At 37.3% G+C, this 21,226-nt stretch overlaps 1 protein-coding gene across 2 annotated transcripts in view; it reads right to left on the bottom strand.

The window, feature by feature from the left end:
* Positions 1–14,816: 14,816 nt before the first annotated feature.
* tmem168a (transmembrane protein 168a) overlaps positions 14,817–21,226 on the bottom strand; it is a 9,363-nt gene continuing 2,953 nt past the window's right edge. For both annotated transcript variants that reach the window (XM_016447566.1, XM_016447567.1), the window contains exons 3-5: positions 20,337–20,479; positions 17,928–18,193; positions 14,817–16,215 (exon numbers count right to left, since the gene is read on the bottom strand). In XM_016447566.1, the coding sequence (XP_016303052.1) occupies positions 15,668–16,215; positions 17,928–18,193; positions 20,337–20,479 (957 nt within the window). In that variant the 3' untranslated portion in view covers positions 14,817–15,667. The remainder of the gene's footprint in view (positions 16,216–17,927; positions 18,194–20,336; positions 20,480–21,226) is intronic.

The raw sequence follows: 21,226 nt of genomic DNA, 5'->3' as shown, positions 1-21,226 counted from the left end.
CCAGGCATGGAGAACACGAGATAACAATCTTGGTTAAAGGTCGCTCAGCAAATTAATGAAGTCATCTTAACTAGTTTGCGGTATCTCACAGGGCTCTGGCCCTCAGCCAGAACATCACTGGGCCAGCATCTGCGCCATAGGACCGTCGCGCACCGCAACGCTGTTTTATACGGAGCGGTTATAATGGGCTGGCTGAGTGGTTCCAATGAGAGCAGGAACAGACGATTGGCCGTCCCAGGAAATGTTTCAGGCCACAGAGCCACACTCACTTAGTGGTATCACAAAGCACTCCAACTGCGGCTGTGCTCGGTGTAATTGACTCAATGAGTCCATTGAGCTGTGGTATCGGGACGAGAGTGGGCTGAAGTGGGGGGAGAGGGTGGTTATTAGAAATGACACCCAATGGAGCCATTTGGGTGCTGCTGTAAAACTGCAGTGAAGGTCAAGAGCGCTGGCGCTCCAGAGACACACGTCTCCTACGCTTCAAGGCCATAACTGAGTGTTCAATACACCAAAAACTCAGTCTAACAGGAAATGGACCGCATTAGTCATTTCATTATTGTAGCTTACATTTAGTTGCGTAAAATGTCTATGTAGTAAACATCGACATCTCTCTAGCTTGCTTCCTTATCTAAGTGTCTAATAAACCTGGCATTGTATTTTACAAATACTGTTGGCTTTTTGAAAAATTGCTTTTGCTCCTCTTTTGCAAGTATAGCTTTAAACCATCCATAAAACCGTCTGCTAAATGCATGAATGTAAACTTAATCTGCATAGAAGATGTCCAGACTCATCATAGCACCAAGAGTTTATGCAAGCCTTGGAGCCAAAAATAAAAATGTTATTGTGTAAAGAAAAAAAAGGCCATAATGTCATATTGTGCGTTTTACATTTAAAAAGGTGCAGTTGTGAGAAATAAACAATTGTGAGATATAAAGTCACAATTATGACAAATAAAATACCAATTCTTCTTAACGATGTTACACTCCTAGCAAAAATAATATTTAAGTAATATATAAAAGTAATTAGATTATAAGGTATTTTAATTTTATTTATTTAAATAACATTTATTTATAATATGGCTAAATCTATAAAACAGACATATTATATCCATCCATCCATAAAAGTAAAATAAAATAAATAAATAGATAAAAATAAAAAACTTAGGAGGTATGGCATATTTATTGTCTTTTTAATTTGTTTATTGGCTGTATTTCTGTCATTCAACACCATATTTACAGTATATTAAACTGCAATTAACTACATTAATGCATTATTTAAATAACATTTATTTCAAATATAAACTTAGCTGGAAGTATAAAATTACTTTAAATAATGGCAAAGCAAATGTGGTTGCTTTGCAATTATACAAACTCTGTCTAAAAATAATTAAAACTAACATTTTAAAAATCTGCTTTCTAAGTTCCAATAACAATTTTTTATTAATTTTAATTAATTGTTTAATTCACATTTATTCCGTATTTGTACTATGCACATTACTCAGTTGATTTGTTTAAATTAAATTTGTTGGACAACTGAAATGGCTAAATCTATAAAACAGACATTATACCCATCCATCCATTAATCCCTCCATTCATAAATAAATAAGGAGGTATGGCATATGTTTTGTCTTATTTATTTATTGGCTGTATTTCTGTCATTCAACATTAAACTGCAGTTAACTACATTAGTGCATTAGTGTCTTTGCTCAAGACAACCATTTCATTAATAAATAGCCAAATAAAATTTTTTATTCTCCAAACTCCCAATTTATTTAAATGCTACTCACAGACTGCCTGTTACATCTTATAAATTTAGTCCTGCATGGAAAGAAATTGAATCAGGCCCTACGGGACTGGGATCTGATTTCTGCATGTATAGGGCACAACACTGTCCAATGTCATGTCACAGAAATATTAAACCGCATAAGCCTCCTATTTTGTTCAACACAATTTGCTCTGCAAAAATGATACGTGGAACTAAAGAGGAGCTGTGGAAAGAGCTTCAAGTATGAGAGTGTCCCAGTCAAGTTGCCTGGCAGCAGTGGAAAAAGCTCATTAGATTTAGCGGCACACAACGCGAACAGCTGGTACGTGCTAGTAGCCTTTTTAAATTAATGTAATTTCGGTTTTCCTGCGAAGTCCTTATGTGTGCTTCCACAGCTCTGTCGTTCTGCTTTATAAATGCAGAGTCAGGGCTGAAGACACATTAGTCCTTGATGGCTGAATCAAATCCTGGCACTTGAAAAATCACAAAAAAGCCCTCTCCATAACTTTACGTGATTAGAGCAGATCTGTGCCATTTAGCAGGTGAATGAGTTTTAGATGACTTTGCGGAGAACTCACGAGGGTCAATCAGTCTCTGATATGGTAAGGACTCCTCCAATCACATGAATGGGGTTGCAGCGAATTGCTACAGCTGATTGGATCACACACTTGAATCATGGATTACGACTGTGAAGATAGCAAACTTCAATTCCCAAATGTGACAATTATCCTCATTTGGAAAAAATAAAGATGGCCACCCACATCCATATAAAAGAGATAGTGGATAAAAGATAGTGTGATAAAAGAGTGGGTAGTGTAAATGTTGTGTGAAAGTATCAAGCATCATCTACTGCCACCCATTGAACATACGTGTCATTGAACATGTCAACATTAACGTAAAACAAACCATGGGGTGCACACATTTTCCCCAAGTTTGCAGTCTGACTTGAATCAGATTAGATGAAATTGGCATTTACTGTGAACTAATGGCAAGAAAATACATCTTTCTACAAGCAGTAACATACAACATTGACTGTAGTCCAATTCACAAACAATTCTTATGAACCGCTCTTTTTAGTAAATCAAAACCATACAGTGCAACCAGTTTTGTATGATTCACAAACAAATGACTCATATGAACTGGTTCGTTTTAGTGAATCCACACACCATACAATGCAACCAGTCTTGTTCGATTTTAAAACAAACAACTCTTATTTCTTTTTAGTGAAGCAAAACCATACAGCACAACCAGAGTAGTATGATTCGCTAACAAATGACTCTTACGAACCAGATCATTTTGGTGAATCAAAACCATACAGCACAACCAGAGTAGTATGATTCGCTAACAAATGACTCTTACGAACCAGATCATTTTGGTGAATCAAAACCATACAGCACAACCAGAGTAGTATGATTCGCTAACAAATGACTCTTACGAACCAGATCATTTTGGTGAATCAAAACCATACAGCACAACCAGAGTAGTATGATTCGCTAACAAATGACTCTTACGAACCAGATCATTTTGGTGAATCAAAACCATACAGCACAACCAGAGTAGTATGATTCGCTAACAAATGACTCTTACGAACCGGATCATTTTGGTGAATCAAAACCATACAGCACAACCAGAGTAGTATGATTCGCTAACAAATGACTCTTACGAACCAGATCATTTTGGTGAATCAAAACCATACAGCACAACCAGAGTAGTATGATTCGCTAACAAATGACTCTTACGAACCAGATCATTTTGGTGAATCAAAACCATACAGCACAACCAGAGTAGTATGATTCGCTAACAAATGACTCTTACGAACCAGATCATTTTGGTGAATCAAAACCATACAGCACAACCAGAGTAGTATGATTCGCTAACAAATGACTCTTACGAACCAGATCATTTTGGTGAATCAAAACCATACAGCACAACCAGAGTAGTATGATTCGCTAACAAATGACTCTTACGAACCAGATCATTTTGGTGAATCAAAACCATACAGCACAACCAGAGTAGTATGATTCGCTAACAAATGACTCTTACGAACCAGATCATTTTGGTGAATCAAAACCATACAGCACAACCAGAGTAGTATGATTCGCTAACAAATGACTCTTACGAACCAGATCATTTTGGTGAATCAAAACCATACAGCACAACCAGAGTAGTATGATTCGCTAACAAATGACTCTTACGAACCAGATCATTTTGGTGAATCAAAACCATACAGCACAACCAGAGTAGTATGATTCGCTAACAAATGACTCTTACGAACCAGATCATTTTGGTGAATCAAAACCATACAGCACAACCAGAGTAGTATGATTCACTAACAAATGACTCTTACGAACCAGATCATTTTGGTGAATCAAAACTATACAGCACAACCAGTGTTGTAGGATTCACAAACAAACGATTCTTATAAATCATGTCGCTTTAATGAATCATCACAAACGTATTTGAAAAAAATGAACTCACTGAATTTCTCACTTTAATTCTGTTTTTTATTTACTCGTTCATGGTGATTATAATTGTATAGTAATTTCACACAGTTATAATAGGTTTTACAAAAGAAAGAATTCAAAACATAAACTTTAGGTTTTGGTTGAATTTTAAATCTATTAAATGAATACCACCTGCTTAGTTTAGGTCATGTTATTATTTTTATTTTTTTTTTAATAATATTTTTTTGCATTGTGCCAAGTAAGAAGATTCCTATATAATTATCAGCAAAAGCTTTCATGTCAGCAAAATGGACATTGTAAATAAACTATATCCAAATTAATCAGAATAGAATCAAATTGAATCGGGAAATGTCTATTAATACCAGTCCTAGTCTTTAGTCGATTATCACGCTAATTTCAGCGGTAAACTAGTAGTAGTTCTAACCAAAATGACGAGGTGAATAGAGACCAGCAGGGGAGGAGGGTGGAATTCAACTTGGGTTTGGACTAAGCAATTGAATCAAATGTGAAACAGTCGAAATAACAGATATTATGTCCTCTCACTCATATTCAAATGTCATATTGCTCTCACTGCAAAGAGCAGTCAGGATCTCTTCTATGCAATGAAGTACTTTATCTGTTAACAGCCGCAAATAAACCATCACGTCGCGGGATGGAAAGCATGAAAGTGTTCATTATTCCTCCAATAAATGAAGAGAGGGCTTCACGGCGCTGTGACATATCTGGCAGTGTTACAACGCTGTTGATTAGAGTGAAAAGCCTTGAATGCGGATTTCGTTGCGTGTGTTTAATTTATCACGACAGAGCTACTATAAATTTTGTGCTTTTAACGGGGAGAAATGCACCAATGCAGTCTATTCAGAGAGCCGTCCATCATGCTGTCGTGAACCTCTATTAGGAGGAGTGCAACATTTCTGAACATATAAATCAATTCTATAATATCACCCCAGCATGCTCTATGACCACGACTCTGGGCCTTTTCTCAGCCCTGTGTAAACCCGGGATCCCAGTCGGACGGCTCATTTTCGAGTCCCACCAAATGAGAAATGAAAAGCAATTTCAAACAGGGCATAAATATCATTACCAGGTCAGACAGAAAGTAACTATGTGGGATTGCCTCTGACCATAATGTAACTTACACAAGTCGACGTCTCGTACACTTGCTAGGCGTGCTGGAATTGGTGCGATGCTTGGCTTGCAGGTCTAGGTGACTGTGTCTTACTAAATCTTTTGAGGGCCAATGGCAAGGACAGGAACTTACAGTGGCAAGTGTTCCTACTGTATTGATAAAAAGAGATGTTGGTGCTAATGAAAAACTTGGTGAACTGCTGAACTTAGACTTCATTACAGCTGAAATGTAATCTGATTTAAAAATAGGACTGCACTGTTACTAAGCTAATCATAAACGATGCCGTATACACAAATATTTTGTGAAATAGTAAATTATAACTAAATAAATATATTTGCTTTACTTTTTGGTATTAAATGAAATATACTGTACACTCTTAAAAATAAAGGTGCTTCACGATGCCATAGAAGAACCTTTTTGTCTAAATAGTTCCATAAAGAACCTTTAACATCTGAAGAACCTTTCTGTTTCACAAAAGGTTCTTTGTGGCGAAAGAAGGTTCTTCAGATTATAAAAAGGTAAGAAAGAGATGGTTCTTTAAAGAACCTTTGACTGAATGGTTCTTTGTGGAACCAAAAATGGTTCTTCTATGGCATCGCTTGAAGAACCTTTTGAAGCACCTTTATTTTTAAGAGTGTAAGTACATTTATGAACTGCATTTCTCTTGTTAAACATCTTGGATGATTTTTATTTATTTATTTTTCAGTCAGTTGCTGTGGTGCATTCTGGGATTGTCTTACCTGCAAGGGATACATGCAATACAGGTATTTCATTTACTCATTTATTAAAAGAAATTAACACTTTTATTCAGCAAAACTATTTCAAATAAATACGGTTCTTATAAACTTTGTTTAAAGAAATGAACCAATAAACCAAAAACATTCAACACTGATAATAATGAGAAATGTTTCTTGAGCAGCAAATCACTGGAGTAATGATGCTGAAAATTCAGCTTTTGCATCACAGAAATAAATTACATTTTAAAATATATTACAATAGATAAGAGTTGTAGTAACGTTTTACAATATTACTGTTTTTACTGTATTTTTAATCAAATAAATTCAGCCTTATTAAGCATAAGAGACTTACAAAACCATCAAAAATATATTACAGGCCTCAAACTAGTGTATTTTAAATAAAGATAGACCACACATTTCAAATGATTTTTTAAAAATAACTTGAATTAATTAAAAATAATAAGAGGACTACAAAAACAGATACACTGTTTAAAATAGAATAAATTAGAATAAAAATAGAATACAAATAAAATAAATATTAAAAATAGAATAGAATAGAATAAAAAAAATATAATAAGCATTTGATAACTTTCTGGTTGTCAAACAGTTGGTTAAAAATTAAAATGAAAGTTAATTTGAGGTGTGTCCAAATACTCTTTGGGGCAAGTAAAACCTCAGACATATGTGTCCTGCAAGCCTGATTCCTGACATTCATTATGAACGGCATGTTTTTTGTGTAGCTTATCTCAGTTTTTTAAAGCTAATGCCAAAACAAATCTGTTTTATGCACCCTCAACATTGAGGGCTCAGCGTTATTGATTAGATGGAATTAAGCAGGATAACGGTAGATTAATATCTAAACACCAACATTCATAAGGGTAATGTTAATTTTAGTGAAATGCAAATTGAAATGACAGGATTGTTTATCCGAAGGCATCTGGGAAATGTTAATGCAGAGAACTGCTTGTCCAGAAAGCAGTGAGCAGTCACTCTAAATGTAATTACAGCATTTACTGCTTTCTCATCCATCTGAGAAGAGCTCTTATTAGAGCACTGAGCTCAAGTTACTCAGCCATCAAATAGTCTGTAATGCTTTGGAACACATGCCTGTGATGCTAATGATACGGAGATACAAGCAAATATTACACTTGTTGGGACTGGTCTACATAAATGTTTACTAAATGTGGCCATAACAGCATTATTCACTTTATTTATAAGCCGCTTTTGCTTTTTGAGATGGTTTGAGCTCACTTTGGGGTTATTTTTCAGCAATTTTGTCTTCAAAGTATGCCAAGTCATAAACACACAATCTGTATGCTCTGAACATCTAGTCATTTTGTTGATAAGGGAAGTCAGGATTGATTATTTGCTTCTGTTACAGTTGAGCACACACCTTGAAGGGGCATTTGATGAGAATTTTGCATAGTTCACTCAATATATTAAATCACGTCCATTGCTTGAGGCTGTCCTGGACTAGACCCAGTATATTAATGAATGTGAAAGAAAAATAGCTGATATTTTTTGCATCAGATCATATTCTGTACTCACTCAATTTTTTATTTGCTAAAGTATTGAACTTCAGCACATAACTCATTTTGAACTTTGATATGGAGCCCCACACGGGAAACGAGGGAAAAAAGTTATATATCGTGGCCACAATTTAAGAACTCGTTTCCATGACTTAATAATTTGTTGCCTTGATTTGGTAAATTGTGGCCACGTTGTACTAATTTGTTAACTTATTTTGATTTAACTAACACGAGAGAATTAGTAAATTGTGAACACAATTTAAATAAAACTAAGGATCGAATTAGTAAATTGTAGCCATAATTTACAGCAACAAGTGAATTAATTAGTCAATCGTGCCACGATTTACAGCTAAAATTGAATGAATCAGTCAATTGTGGCCACGATTTAAAACTAGGGAACAAATTAGTAAATCATTGCCACAATTTAAATAAAACTAGGGGACAAATCAAAAATAGTAAATCATAGCCACGATTTACAGAAACGATTGAATGAATCAGTAAATCATGGCCACGATTTACAGGTAAAATTGAATGAATCAGTAAATCATGGCCACGTTTTAAAACTAGGAAACAAATTAGTAAATCATGGCCATGATTTACAGAAACGAGTGAATGTATCAGTAAATGATGGCGACAGTTTACAGCTAAAATTGAATGAATCAGTCAGTTGTTTCCATAATTTAAAAACTAGGAAACAAATTAGTAAATCATGGCCATGATTTACAGAAACGAGTGAATATATCAGTAAATGATGGCGACAGTTTACAGCTAAAATTGAATGAATCAGTCAGTTGTTTCCATAATTTAAAAACAAGGGAACAAATTAGTAAATCATGGCCATGATTTACAGCTAAAATTGAACAAATTAGTAGATCATGGCCACAATTTAAATAAATCTAGGGGACAAACCAAAAATAGTAAATCATAGCCACGATTTACAGAAATGAGTGAATGAATCAGTAAATGATGGCAACAATTTACAGTTAAAATTGAATGAATCAGTCAATTGTTTCCACGATTTAAAAACAAATCATGGCCATGATTTACAGCTAAAATTGAATGAATCAATCAATTGTGGCCACAATTTAAAACTAGGGAACAAATTAGTAAATCATGGCCACAATTTAGAAATTGAACGAATTAGTAAAACGTGGCCACAATTTAAATAAAACTAGGGTACAAATCAGTAAATCATGGCCAAAATTTACAGCTAAAATTGAACAAATTAGGTAATCGTGGCCACACTTTAAAACTAGAGAACAAATTAGTAAATCATGGACACGATTTACAGCAACAAGTGAATGAATCAGTATATCATGGCCATGATTTACAGCTAAAATTGAATTAATTAGTAAATCGAGGCAACAATTTAAATAAAACTAGAGAACAAATTAGTAAATAGTGGCCACAATTTACAACAAGGGAATCAGTTAGTAAATTGAGGCCACAAATAAACATGTTGTGGGAATGAATTCTTAATTTGTGGCCACAATATATTTTGTTCCGCATGTTATGAGTGGGACTCCGTAGAATGACATTAAAATTGTGCTATTACTTTTTTGACAATTTGAATAACAATTTCACCTGCCTAACGTAAAAAAAAGGAGATATCTAGAGTCCAGAAGTGCACTATTTTTACTTTTTCCAGGATGTAAGCACCTATCAACCCCCCAGAACACCTTAGCAACCGCATAGAAACATGATATAAAACATTCCAAATACCTTAGCAAACTCTTAGCAGCTACCTGACAACCATGCACAGCACCTTAACATCATGTTGTCGAGTTTTCCACAGACAAGCACATTTTTTCCTATATTCTACTATTCAATCTGAAAATATCTGTGAAACAAATTTCAAAGTGCGATATCCAATACTCAATTTAACTGAAGGAATAGGCATGTACGAAGCCTGCAAAACAATTTCAATGAAATTATTGATTCGTGACTGCTCTATGCAGGCTACTCACCTACCCAATTTCCAAGGCCACAAAAACACTTGAGGAAACTTAAATTGTATTTCACAGCTTTACAGAGATGTAACTGATCTTCACTAGTCATACAGACGTGAAAAGGCTATTATTTTCACCTGAATCTTGGACTGAGCTTCATTCAATGATAAAGAATTTCCTTTCAACTCATTTTATGATATAAAATAAGATTTGTCTTTTAAATTCATTGCTTCTTAATCTAATTGGAGTTTCTGAGATGGGCTATTTAACTAAAGCTCATCAAAGACTAGTTCTACTGATATTTTTAACACTGTCAAAGAGATAACTTAATGAAAGAGAGAGGGAGAGAGAGGCTTTTTAAAGCACCAAGCCTTTTATGTTCCCTCTTATGACCACATGAGACTCACAGAGCACGTGAAATTAATCTCAATCGATTCCACTTATAAAGCAGAGACAAGAGTGCGATCTCACCATCTGTCTTTTGAGGACAATTCAGATACCTGGAGACCTTAAGTTCATATACATGTTTTGAATCAACAAGAGATTTACACAAACTTCTAGGTAAATCATTTATGCAACCTGGCTGAAATTTATTCTGCATGTGATTCATGAACAAGGTTAAAATATTTGCTCAGCATCTGAGAGGAGGATACAGATAAACCTTTGCATTTAAATGTACTGTGTGTAGTATTAGGTGCCATTCGGTAACATAATAATGCATATAGCATGTGTGGAACCTGTATTGTGTGTGTTACAGTACTGAGGGGAAAATAAAAAAGTTGTCAGAAGTTATGGCTGGCTTTCGTGTCGTCCATCCTGTGAAAGGTTAATGTTGTACCTACTAAACAACAGAACACTGTGTGTCCATGGAATTATTTCTGGTGTCCTCAGTGTGTTCAGTTTGTTATATATTTGAATTTATATTAATATAAAAGCATCTAATATAATATAATATTTGTTGACATTAATGTTATTATAAAATGTAAGCCATTATTTTTAACACCATTTTGGACAATTGCAGTGTTTTTTTCTTAATATGCTGCCACTTTTCCCTCTAAATGAGAACAAAATGGCTGTCGTTATTTTATATAATAGACCTTAATCAGGTTAGACGCCATACTGAATTTAATGCAGATGAAAATGAAGCTGTGAGAGATAGACTTAAAGCGTTTACAAAGGCACACACTGTATAAAGGTCCTATTGTGCCATTTTTACAACTTTCAAAACTATTAAAAAATTTTGGGAGTTTTTGTCTACTGAAAGTTTCTTTAGGAAGACGTTCGTCAGCTTAACAATCAGCCCGCTGTTAAACAACAGTACAATCCGTTGAACACACAGTATTTCTATCCCTCACAGCCTTGTTTTCATTCATGTCAAAAAATGTGACCCTGGACCACAAAACCAGTCATAAGGGTACATTTTTTTAAATTGAGATTTATATACATCATAAGCATTCCATTTAAGTATGGTTTGTTAGGATAAGACAATATTTGGCTGAGATACAACTATTTGAAAATCTGGAATCTGAGGGTGCAACAAAAATCAAAATATTGAGAAAATCGCCTTTAAAGTCGTCCAAATTAAGTTCTTAGCGTATTACTAATCAAAAATTAAGTTTTGATAAATTTACAGTAGGAAATGTACAAAATATCTTCATGGAACATGATCTTTATTTAATATCCTAATGATTTTTGGCATAAAAGAAAAATCGATAATTTGGACCCATACAATGTATTGTTGGCTATTGCTACAAATATACCCTTACTTATGACTGGTTTTGTGGTCCAGGGTCACACATATGATGCTACCCTGATTAAGGTCTATACTGACATCAACTAGTTCCAGAACTGACATTTTATGGTAGTTATTAACCCTTCCCAAGAGGGGGAGCACTTCTGCTTTATGCAGATTAAATACCCTGCTAATAATGTCATGTTGCGTGGGACAGCTTTCACCTCCAGTGTCCAGGTCAGTCATCATTAAGCTCACTAGCAGTAGATTCAGGACTGGCACCTTACTGTATCAGAGGATGAGCTATTCTGAAGGGAACAGCGTGTATCAGTGTGCATGTATATGTAGTTTCAAAATCACACACACTAAATTCAGGCACAGTCACTGTCAGTTGCCTCTAAATTAGGCTATTCCGTTCCACTGCCCAATTGCCTAACAGCTAAGAAAAACTGAGATAGAGAAAGAAAAGGTTCTTGGTAAAAAAAATAAATAAATAAAAAAGGCACGTGCATTGAAATGAAACAGTCCTCAAAGTCTTTCTTATAGTAGTGATAATAGTTTTGATTATTTGCATTATGTCTGGTCCACTTCACGACTTGTTTTGAACAAGAATTGTCAGTCTAGCCTTGTAGAAACCATCTGATTGTCTGTACAGCAACCAACCATACTTAATTTTCTCTCTTCAGTACAGTGCAAGTAAAGCTGAAACAAATGATACCACAGTACTGCACAATTACAGAGCAACAAGAAATGGACAAGCAGAAAATGTATGTTTTTGGCTACAAATTAAACAATGAAAAAATAGTTGACTAATTTGTACTGACTGTATCACAGATATTATTAAGAACCAGCATATACTTTAAACATAAAAACATTTTAAATAACACAAACCTTGTATACTTTGGTAAACCCAGCCATTTCTTTCAAGCACTCATTCTGGTATCAGAATGTCTGGTATCTTGCAAACACAAATGTATCCTTGTCTAAAATCCACACAACAAAAAGATTATAAGATGCACATTATTGCCATTTAACTTCAATAAAAACATGCTACCAGGTGATTCAATAGTCTCAAACTCCTGTTGGCATTGAATTAAATGACTATATTCAATCCAAAGCATCTGTGGGGAGAGTCTATTTTAGACACAGTCCACTGAGTGAGTTTCTATCTGCCATTGCTCTGATCTCACTGCCTCGCTTTGCTCATGACAGGTGAGCTAATTACCCTTCCAAGGTTATTTGGCTACATCAACACTTTTAATTCAAGCTATTCAGCTGCAGCTGTTCAGATAAATAATTTGAAATCACAAGTGATATCAGTCTATATCTATGAGCTTTGAGAACAAGAGACCAAAAAATGCAGATGAGCTGAAGGCCACTGTCAAAGAAACCTTGGCTTCCATACCACCTCAGCAGTGGTATTTTTTTTCAGCAGATGAACAAAAACAATGACAGCTGATTAGAAACAACCCGACTTAAGCATTTTAAGCAGCAAATGGCATAACTGCAGTGCACTTATAATAAACAATGTTATTGTGTGCTAATATAATTAACGTTATAGTTATTTTCTTGATGTCAACAGGGGCTTTCGCACAAGGAGAACCTTTTCATAGTTCCTAGAACTATTAGAGGAAGTAGGAACGGTTTTAGTTCTAGGAACTCCGTTTGGGGGAACTAAATTAGCTCCTACTTCAGAGTAGGGTCTAAAACAGTTCTACAGGAACTACCAGTGACGTAAGTGCATGTTGATTGGCCAAAGGCATACAAAACACATATTTACCTGTTATTTGCAGCATTGTGTTCTGTTCTCAGCCTCGGTGATATGTAACACTGCAAGTTGTCATAGGAGATTTAGCCAGATTTTCATGCCCTTTCAATCGCGTAAATTGTGCATTTACATTCCATCTCCATTATCACGAAACCCACGACACGCAACAGAAACCGCTCCGATCACAGAATCCTCTATTCAGTGGTTGTTGATGTCCGTAAATGCCTCGAATAAAGACATCGCTGTCAGCCGCTTCAGAGTTCCTGCTGCCAGTGCGAATGCAACCAGGAAAACAACATGAGGGAGAAATTGGTTCTCTAGGAACCACCAAGATGGCTAGCTCCTAGTACTAAGTTCTTAGAACTACACGGTGCAAAAGCCCCTAATGTAACCCCTTTGATTCTACTCGCCATTTGAATGGCGTTTCTGCCATGGGAGGCAGGTGCGCTAACAAGGACGCTAAACACTGCAGCCCCTAGCATCAGTCGCTAGTGCGCCTCTTGAGATCAAAGGAGTGAGGTTTACCTGCACAGCACTTACTCGCTGGCCTCGGTTACACTCAACCCCTTAAACCTCACTCCCATCCGGGTCACAGCACCAATTCTACTCGAAATGTTCGCCCTGAGCAGGATTTGAACTGGCATCTCCGGCACAAGCGACATATAAATCTAAAATGTTACATATAATTATAGTATATATATGTTTTACAACTGATTTGTCTCTGGTAAAAGTCATGAGACTCTGCACGCTCTCACGAGGAATCAGTCTTAAAATATGCATTGAATATCTTCAAATTAATTGCTTGTTGAGTGCAAAGCACCTTGTGCGTTTCCATGTTATGATTCTGACCCAATTGTGCAGTTTCATAATATGACTGACATCTGCTTACTCACAGCTATATATCTGGATTTGGAAAGACACACAAGGTCCAGATGAGTGTGCGTGTGTTTGTTCATCGTGATCTGACTCAGCAATCCTCTATAGGTGAAGCAGAGCACTGCTAATTCAGTTTAGAGGATGAAGCTAGCTTTAATCTAATCACTGCATAAAACAGTTCTGCCGTATGTACATGAATCACTGACCTTAGCAAAGATGCTACACTCCGCCTCTGCTAACAACAGAGAAATGTCAACAAGTAGTAGGAACTGGGTTCTGGAGGGTAGGTAATAAAACTGACATAAATGTTCTCCATACCTTTAAGAGACAAGCAAGGAAAGGTTTTCCCCCTCACTTTGAAAGATCAGCCTCAAGGTAGCCGTAGTTCATCTACCTGCTGTGCTGAACTAATAAAATGCATGAAAGTGACTCTAAAATGTTGCCTGGGAGATGTGTTCAGCTGCAGTGAAACGCAGGTCGTGCTCTCTAAAGGACAAGACTGAACAAACTGACAATCACTGTTTCCATGACATCACATGCCCTGTTTTCACATAACTGAAATGCTATATATGTGCATTACAGCTATATATAAAACGGAGTCAGGTGCTGCATCTCATTACTCTACCTTGTTCCCAATGTCCTGAATGAGGATATTGTGACCATGAATTTGCATGGGAAAAGAACTAGAGCCTGTATGAATTGAAATACTGATGACTCAATTGTGTGCATTAAAACGTCATTGGTATTTCAACAACTGTAATGTAATAGAACTAGTGATTCTGATGTTTCATTTACTTTCAAAAAGTGCAGTGCTATATGCAGTCAACCTCCATTTTTTGGCTTGAAAGATTTTCAGTATAAGGTTAGTGTTTTTACTGTGCATTGTGGGAGTTTAGGAAGTGAACATTTCATTGCACTGTAATGATTTTGACAGTGAGGCAGTCAGTAGTGCCAGAACAAGCTATTCTAACTAATCATCACTAAAACAGGTATTTGCACATGCTAGAACACCTACTTACCAAATAATTTATTTTAAACAGTCTTTATTAAGGGACACTGGTCTGTTGAAAAATAATTGAAGTCAACTCTTCAACACAAAAACCCTACAGAGAATACAAAATAAAATATGGCACGATATGGTTTAGACATTGGCTTTTGTAGAGGTCTTGGAAAAACAACTAATCCAGACCTGCTCTACTGCTTGTCAAAAAAAAAAAAAAGTAACAACCTTTTAAAGGTACAATTAGATTTCTTGATTTACTTTGCCTGAGACCGAATACATTGCAATACACATATTTCACCCAAATCCCGAGAAAACCCACTAAAAACTTAATAAATTAACACAAGGCACTTGGCACTGACAGTCTCAATACTGTATATGAGATAAGACAGTGGCTATATTGTGTATATATGGCACATAGATAAACAGAAGAACCTGTCATATGACAATGGGGCTCAATCCTGTTCCTAAAGATCAACCTACCTGCAAGGTTAAAAGTCTTTTGGGGCTGATTTGAAAATTAGGTGAGACTCTAAACTCTAGAGGAAAGTAGATCTTTAGAAGCAAGACTGAGCGATCCACATTTCCCATCCATAACTGATTAAAGTAATTTGTTAAAGGCAACTGAACAGTCAATAAAGGATATCCCACAAATTGCACAGAAAAGATATATGGTGATATATGTACATTGTGTAGAAGCAAACCAACTGGTCACCTATGATCGGACTAGTTTAATCCCTTGCCCCGTGTCTAGTATGCTGGGAGGGAACCAAGAAAGTTTCAGTCTTCTGACGCAGCGCAAACACACACTACACAGCCACAGGAGGTTGAGTCCGCAGCACCAGTTCGCCATAGCCACCAGTGGGTACGTGGCCTTGGGGAAGTGTGTTTTCCAGTGCTTGGCCACATCGCTTCCGGTGGGCAGGTGGAGAGCGTAGTCACTCCAGGGTTTGGACACGCCGTATATAGCGGAGATGACCCGACCCCTCTCTGACCACTGCACGCCACTGTCAGGATCGCAGTTGTATTTCACCCACTCAGTGGTGAAGTCTCCCAACCGAGGGGCTTCCTGGGCTTCGGCATCCTGGACAGGGCTCATCTTGGCGCCTTGTACTGCTACGTACATCTTTTCCACCTTTCGAACCGCCTTCACCCATGGCGCAGAATTCTCAGTGTCCAGGACCAGGATGAGGCGGGAAGAGAAGCCGGCGTTCCGTTCCTTCCACATATCAAGGATCTGCTGCAGACGCAAGCAATCGCCACCTGTGCACAAGAAAGGTTGTCAATCAGTGGAAAGGGAGGGTGCTTCTTTTCTTGTTCAAGTGGCCAGAATAGGCTGTACCAGACCTTAGGGGCCAGTTTTACAAAACCGCGCCGATGGCCGTGGAAATTTCTGCGGGTGATTTACTGACAACACGCAAATTAAAGAACACAGATGCAAAATCTCATTTCCATAATGACCGACGTAATCTACCAAGCGCAGCACAAATTAGCATAAGGATATGTTCGGATTTGGATAATGTGTTCTTCTGGCATTCCAAATAAATTAATATGAAAAACCTTCTATCACGCGCTCTTTGTTCTCTGTGGTTAGTCTCTGGAGATTTTTCCATCTACAGATTTTTCCCTGACCTTCTTTTCACTAGGGCTGCACGATTAATCTAATGCGTTTGTCATGCGCATTTTGTTAGTAAAGCCGGTTCTGCAGTAATTTAATCTGAATTGTGATCTGGTTTGTGCAGTTATTTAATCTGGATTCTATTCTGGTTTATGCATTTGTTTCATGATTCTGATCTGCTTTATGCAGTTATTTAATCTGGATTCTGATCTGACAATGTGTTTTTCTTGCTTTAAATTAATACGTGTGGAAAAAATCCTCTCCCTTCTACCATGCACTTTCTCTTCTCTGCGGTGCCTCCTCCTAGCAACAACAAATGCAGCCATTTCAAGCGCAAAACAGTTTAAGACATGCTTTTTTGGGTGTTAAATAATGCCTCAAATACCAGTAATTTGACGAGCGCAAACGTTAGTAAATCACATTGCGTGATTCATTTGAATACTCTCCTCTCATAAATTTTGCATCTGAAAGGGAAACCCCTACAAATGCATATTCAATAAGATCAGGCGCAAATGTAACTCTGTCCACACCTTTTCAGCACTAATTCTTCACTGCGCGTCTTTAGTAAATCCTGACAGTACTATTTTAACGCCAAAAGACGGTTTGCGCTGGCACAAGCTGTTAGTAAATCTGGCCCTTGGTCGTTTACTACCAAGGTGTTGCCAACTCTAGACTAGTTCAAACAACGCGACTATTCAATCATCATTGCACCAGCTTGAATTCGAGAAATACTCATTCACAAATACAGAAAGTGCTGACAAGACGTGACGGGCTGTTGCCGCAGGGGAAATGGAGAGAGACGGTGCGAGCAACACGGAAAAGGTGTAAGAAATCTGACAGTTTGCCACACTGTGGGAAAGACTGCAAAAAACGCTCTGCAAGTACCTCATTCAAAAACTGAATGAGGATTCCTGGCTGTTTCTCACCAACCCTGGTTTGATCAAACAGTATGACAGAGGCTGTGACATCCCATATCGCTCATAAGGATTAATACCTCACTGAGTTACAGGACGCACACACAGGCAGGAAGATAAAGCATGGTGGAGCGATGGAGCCAAGATATATCTTTACATTTCGGAAAGCTTTCCGAACGATAAATTGTTGAAGCCCAGCAAAAATAAAAGCATTCGTGCCTTGATCTCTTTTACAAAGACCTGAAAAAGTAATATTGATTTTAGCATTTAATAATCTATGATATGAATAACTGCCGATTGGTGCATGACATACAGAAATAAATTGAGTTTGGGTCTTCATCCATATATTTTCACATACACACGCTTTACAATTCATAACCTTAACTCTCAGTTAATTTAGATCATTTCTGCCCTACAAATTGCACCTGCTATCCAGCTCTTACCTGCCAGAGTCCAGTCTCCGCTGGGAAGTGTGTGGCCACTGTAGTAGAGGATGTAGGTGTCATGCCGCGGGCCTTCTGCGGTGCAGAGCTCCAGAAAGGAGCGCAGATTGGCCTGCAGGGTGTCCAGGCTTAGACTGGTGGAGTAGTCACATCCAAAGGTCTGGATGAGGTGGTGGGAGAAGAGTCGCTGCACAGCGTTCAAAGTAGCTGTGGAGTGCAATTCCTGGGCTTGCCCCGGAGGCAACAGCAATGGCTGTCCATTCGCACTGCATCCAATCGAGAAAAAGAGGATAAAATGATGGGTGAAATGTGAAAGAGAGGCTGATGCTTCTGAATTGCTAACTAGGTCACCTTGACCTTATGAGTGTACACTGACCCATGTACAAAAAAAGAAGATTGATAAGCACAATGAAGAGTGAATTAAAAAAGGCTTAGATGCAGAAAAAGGTACAAAGAAAAGGAGAGAGGCCATAGTAAGGATGATGTTTATACTTTTTTGGAAAATCCAAGCAAGTAATTCAGCAGCTCCTCGCAGGGTCAACCTAACCGGTTCTGCCTTTTTAAAAGAGCACAGCAAAGCTTCCGCTGTAAATATCACCAAGAACAGTCGACAATTAACAACCAAGACCATTATGATCCTCCCCATACCATTGCTTCCCAAAGATTGTGATTATAAAACCAAGACCAATTCTTTGTGGTGGCAGTGTTGAGAGATTATTTCCCATGCTTGCTGAAGACTGAAATGGCGAGTCTAAGGCACAGTGACCCATGAAAACTACCCAGGCAGGTGCTGAGCTATTCAAGCGGAAATGACCGCTTCTCTGAGCTCGTTTGTCAGGACTCTTTCCTTCTCTCTCAATCTCGTAGCTTTCCTGTTTGATCCTATTTTTTCCTGCTCAACCCATCCCTTGTTCAATGCCTCTCGTTCCCCAACACTTTAAAAATAATATCATGACCAAAGGCAAAATTTTAGCTGAAATGCCATTTCTACTAGCAACAAGGCATTTATCAGAACAGATAAACAAGATTTTAATTAAAAGGGCTAATAAATCGTTCACAGTTTATACAAACTATTAAAATGCTTTCTGGGTAAGCCATCTGAAAATTTGGTTGATGGCCAGAGCTCTTTCCTTTTAAATGTGAGAGGAAACAGTACCACAGCACCTGCTAAGAATGAAAAAGAGCTCTTACTGCTGAAGGCGAGCCTGTCGACCTGAGCATTTCTCTCTCATCCCTCCCTCCCTCCCCTCTCATCTTCCAAAGAGGCCCTCGTCATGGTAAAAACATGATCTGTACCCATCAAATGGAAGATTACACCTTGCTACATTCCCCTCATGCGCCCGCTCCACACTGAGCGTTTTCACCAAGAGTGCTGGAATACGGAGCGTGAAGAGGCTGTGGAGCTGCATCCTAATCAACATCATAATCAGCGACCTGACTGAAGGCCTGCCTTGTACCCCACCCTCGCTCTCTCAGTATGCATGGCACATGCTTGCCCCAGCGGGACCAGCAATAGACCAAGTTTATTAAAGGCTATGAGCTTATTTAACGCTAAATTAAGAGTTCATAATATCCAATCCGGGGTGGTTTTCCACCCTTCTATTTCTGGACACTTAGCAAAGGACTGATCAAGATGCACATTCAAGATGAGCAAGAGTGGGGCAGCAGATTATTTCCCTTGATAGTGTAATCATGATTATTAATCATCTTCCTGATTTAGATACACAAACAAAACAAGCGGTTTTAAAATACTTTATCTTCATCATAAGTGAAATCACAACCACGGTCAGATTTAAATATCAAAAGCTATTCAGTATTCAGCAACTTGACCTGACCTGAGGAACAACAATGCGAACTATACTGGTAAATAAAGGCCAATCAAAATAGAAGTCATTTGCATATACCGTCAAAGTCTTAAAGGTACAATAGGAAAAACTGTTATAAATATACTTTTGCGGTGGGTACAGATATTTAGCTTATATATTTGGATTGACACAAACAGAAGAAACAATTAATCCATAAGCATAAATAATAGCATTTCAGATAATAAAAAACAACAACATTTCCTTTCAATTTATTTTCTCTGAAACGAAATTTCACTTGACGTTCAGTCTTGCATTGCTGCTAATATTATTACTCTATGATAAATTACAAGTATTTCTCAGTTGCAAGTCACTTTAAGCTTCTGCTAGATAAATACATGTAAATGCATGTGAACTGATTCTAAGAAATATGATTCATAAAAAAAACAGTTTCCCAGGTATCGATGTTTGATATATAAAACATCAACGAGAAGCTTTCTGCATGGTATTGATTTCTATCAATGTACTTGTGACAATGTGAACATGCAAGTCAGAAAATGCCTTTGTATGCAGAATCCCTGTTATGTATATGTGTATGTGCATTTACCTGCTATAGCAAGTGGGAATTACCACTGCATACCCAACGCAGGTGCCTCCCAAGCAGTTTCCCAGTTCATGGAAGAGTCCATGAGCCAGAGACTCCAGTGGCAGTACCACTAAAAACACACTCATGAAGAGTCCATTAGTGACCTGTGGAGAGGAACCCTTGGTGATCAACAACTCTGAAGTGGATTCAAAGGTACATCCAAACAAACACACTCTAACTTAAAGGCAGAGTTTAAAAAGACTGATATTATATCTTGATGTATGCACAAGATCACAAAATCACAATCAAAGAGGCTATGCTGGCAATAGCGTACTAGCTTACTATAGTTATTTAGATTAATTTCAACATTGATATTTGCTCGATTTGATCTTCAATTTTAAGTGTTCTATATCTGTTTCATGACTCATTTGATTAGTTTGTCAGATGGCACATGCTAAATTAAACACGCAATGTGATGACGCCACGTGAATCTAAATTTAAATTCTACATTTTTCTGTTGCATGCTACATAGTTTCACATACAATTTGCTTTAAAAATAGAGCACAGTCAGCACACTGTGCAGTCTCCAGTGAGTAGTATGCTAGTATTCCTTTTGTTCTCAGGCCTGTTTTTAATCAAGGGTACTACAACTTGAATATACCTCTGACTCACCAGCATATACTGTTTTCATAGGCAAAATCACATTTATTATAAAAAATGAAACATTGCATTTGCTTTACATGCTGGATAACATTAGCAAAGTTGAAAGTGCTTCTAATGACTCATTGCAGCATTCACATCTTAACATTATAAGATATGTGGCCATATTTGTGCCCATCTCAAAGAGGCACAAAATCACTTTCACATACTTTTTCATTAACTGTTCCCTCCTGGTGGAATGACCTGCCCAA

This window comes from Sinocyclocheilus anshuiensis, unplaced genomic scaffold (genome assembly GCF_001515605.1).
Source record: "Sinocyclocheilus anshuiensis isolate Anshui unplaced genomic scaffold, SAMN03320099.WGS_v1.1 scaffold283, whole genome shotgun sequence".
Taxonomy (NCBI): Eukaryota; Metazoa; Chordata; class Actinopteri; order Cypriniformes; family Cyprinidae; genus Sinocyclocheilus; species Sinocyclocheilus anshuiensis.
This window is presented reverse-complemented; position numbering and strand designations above follow the sequence as displayed.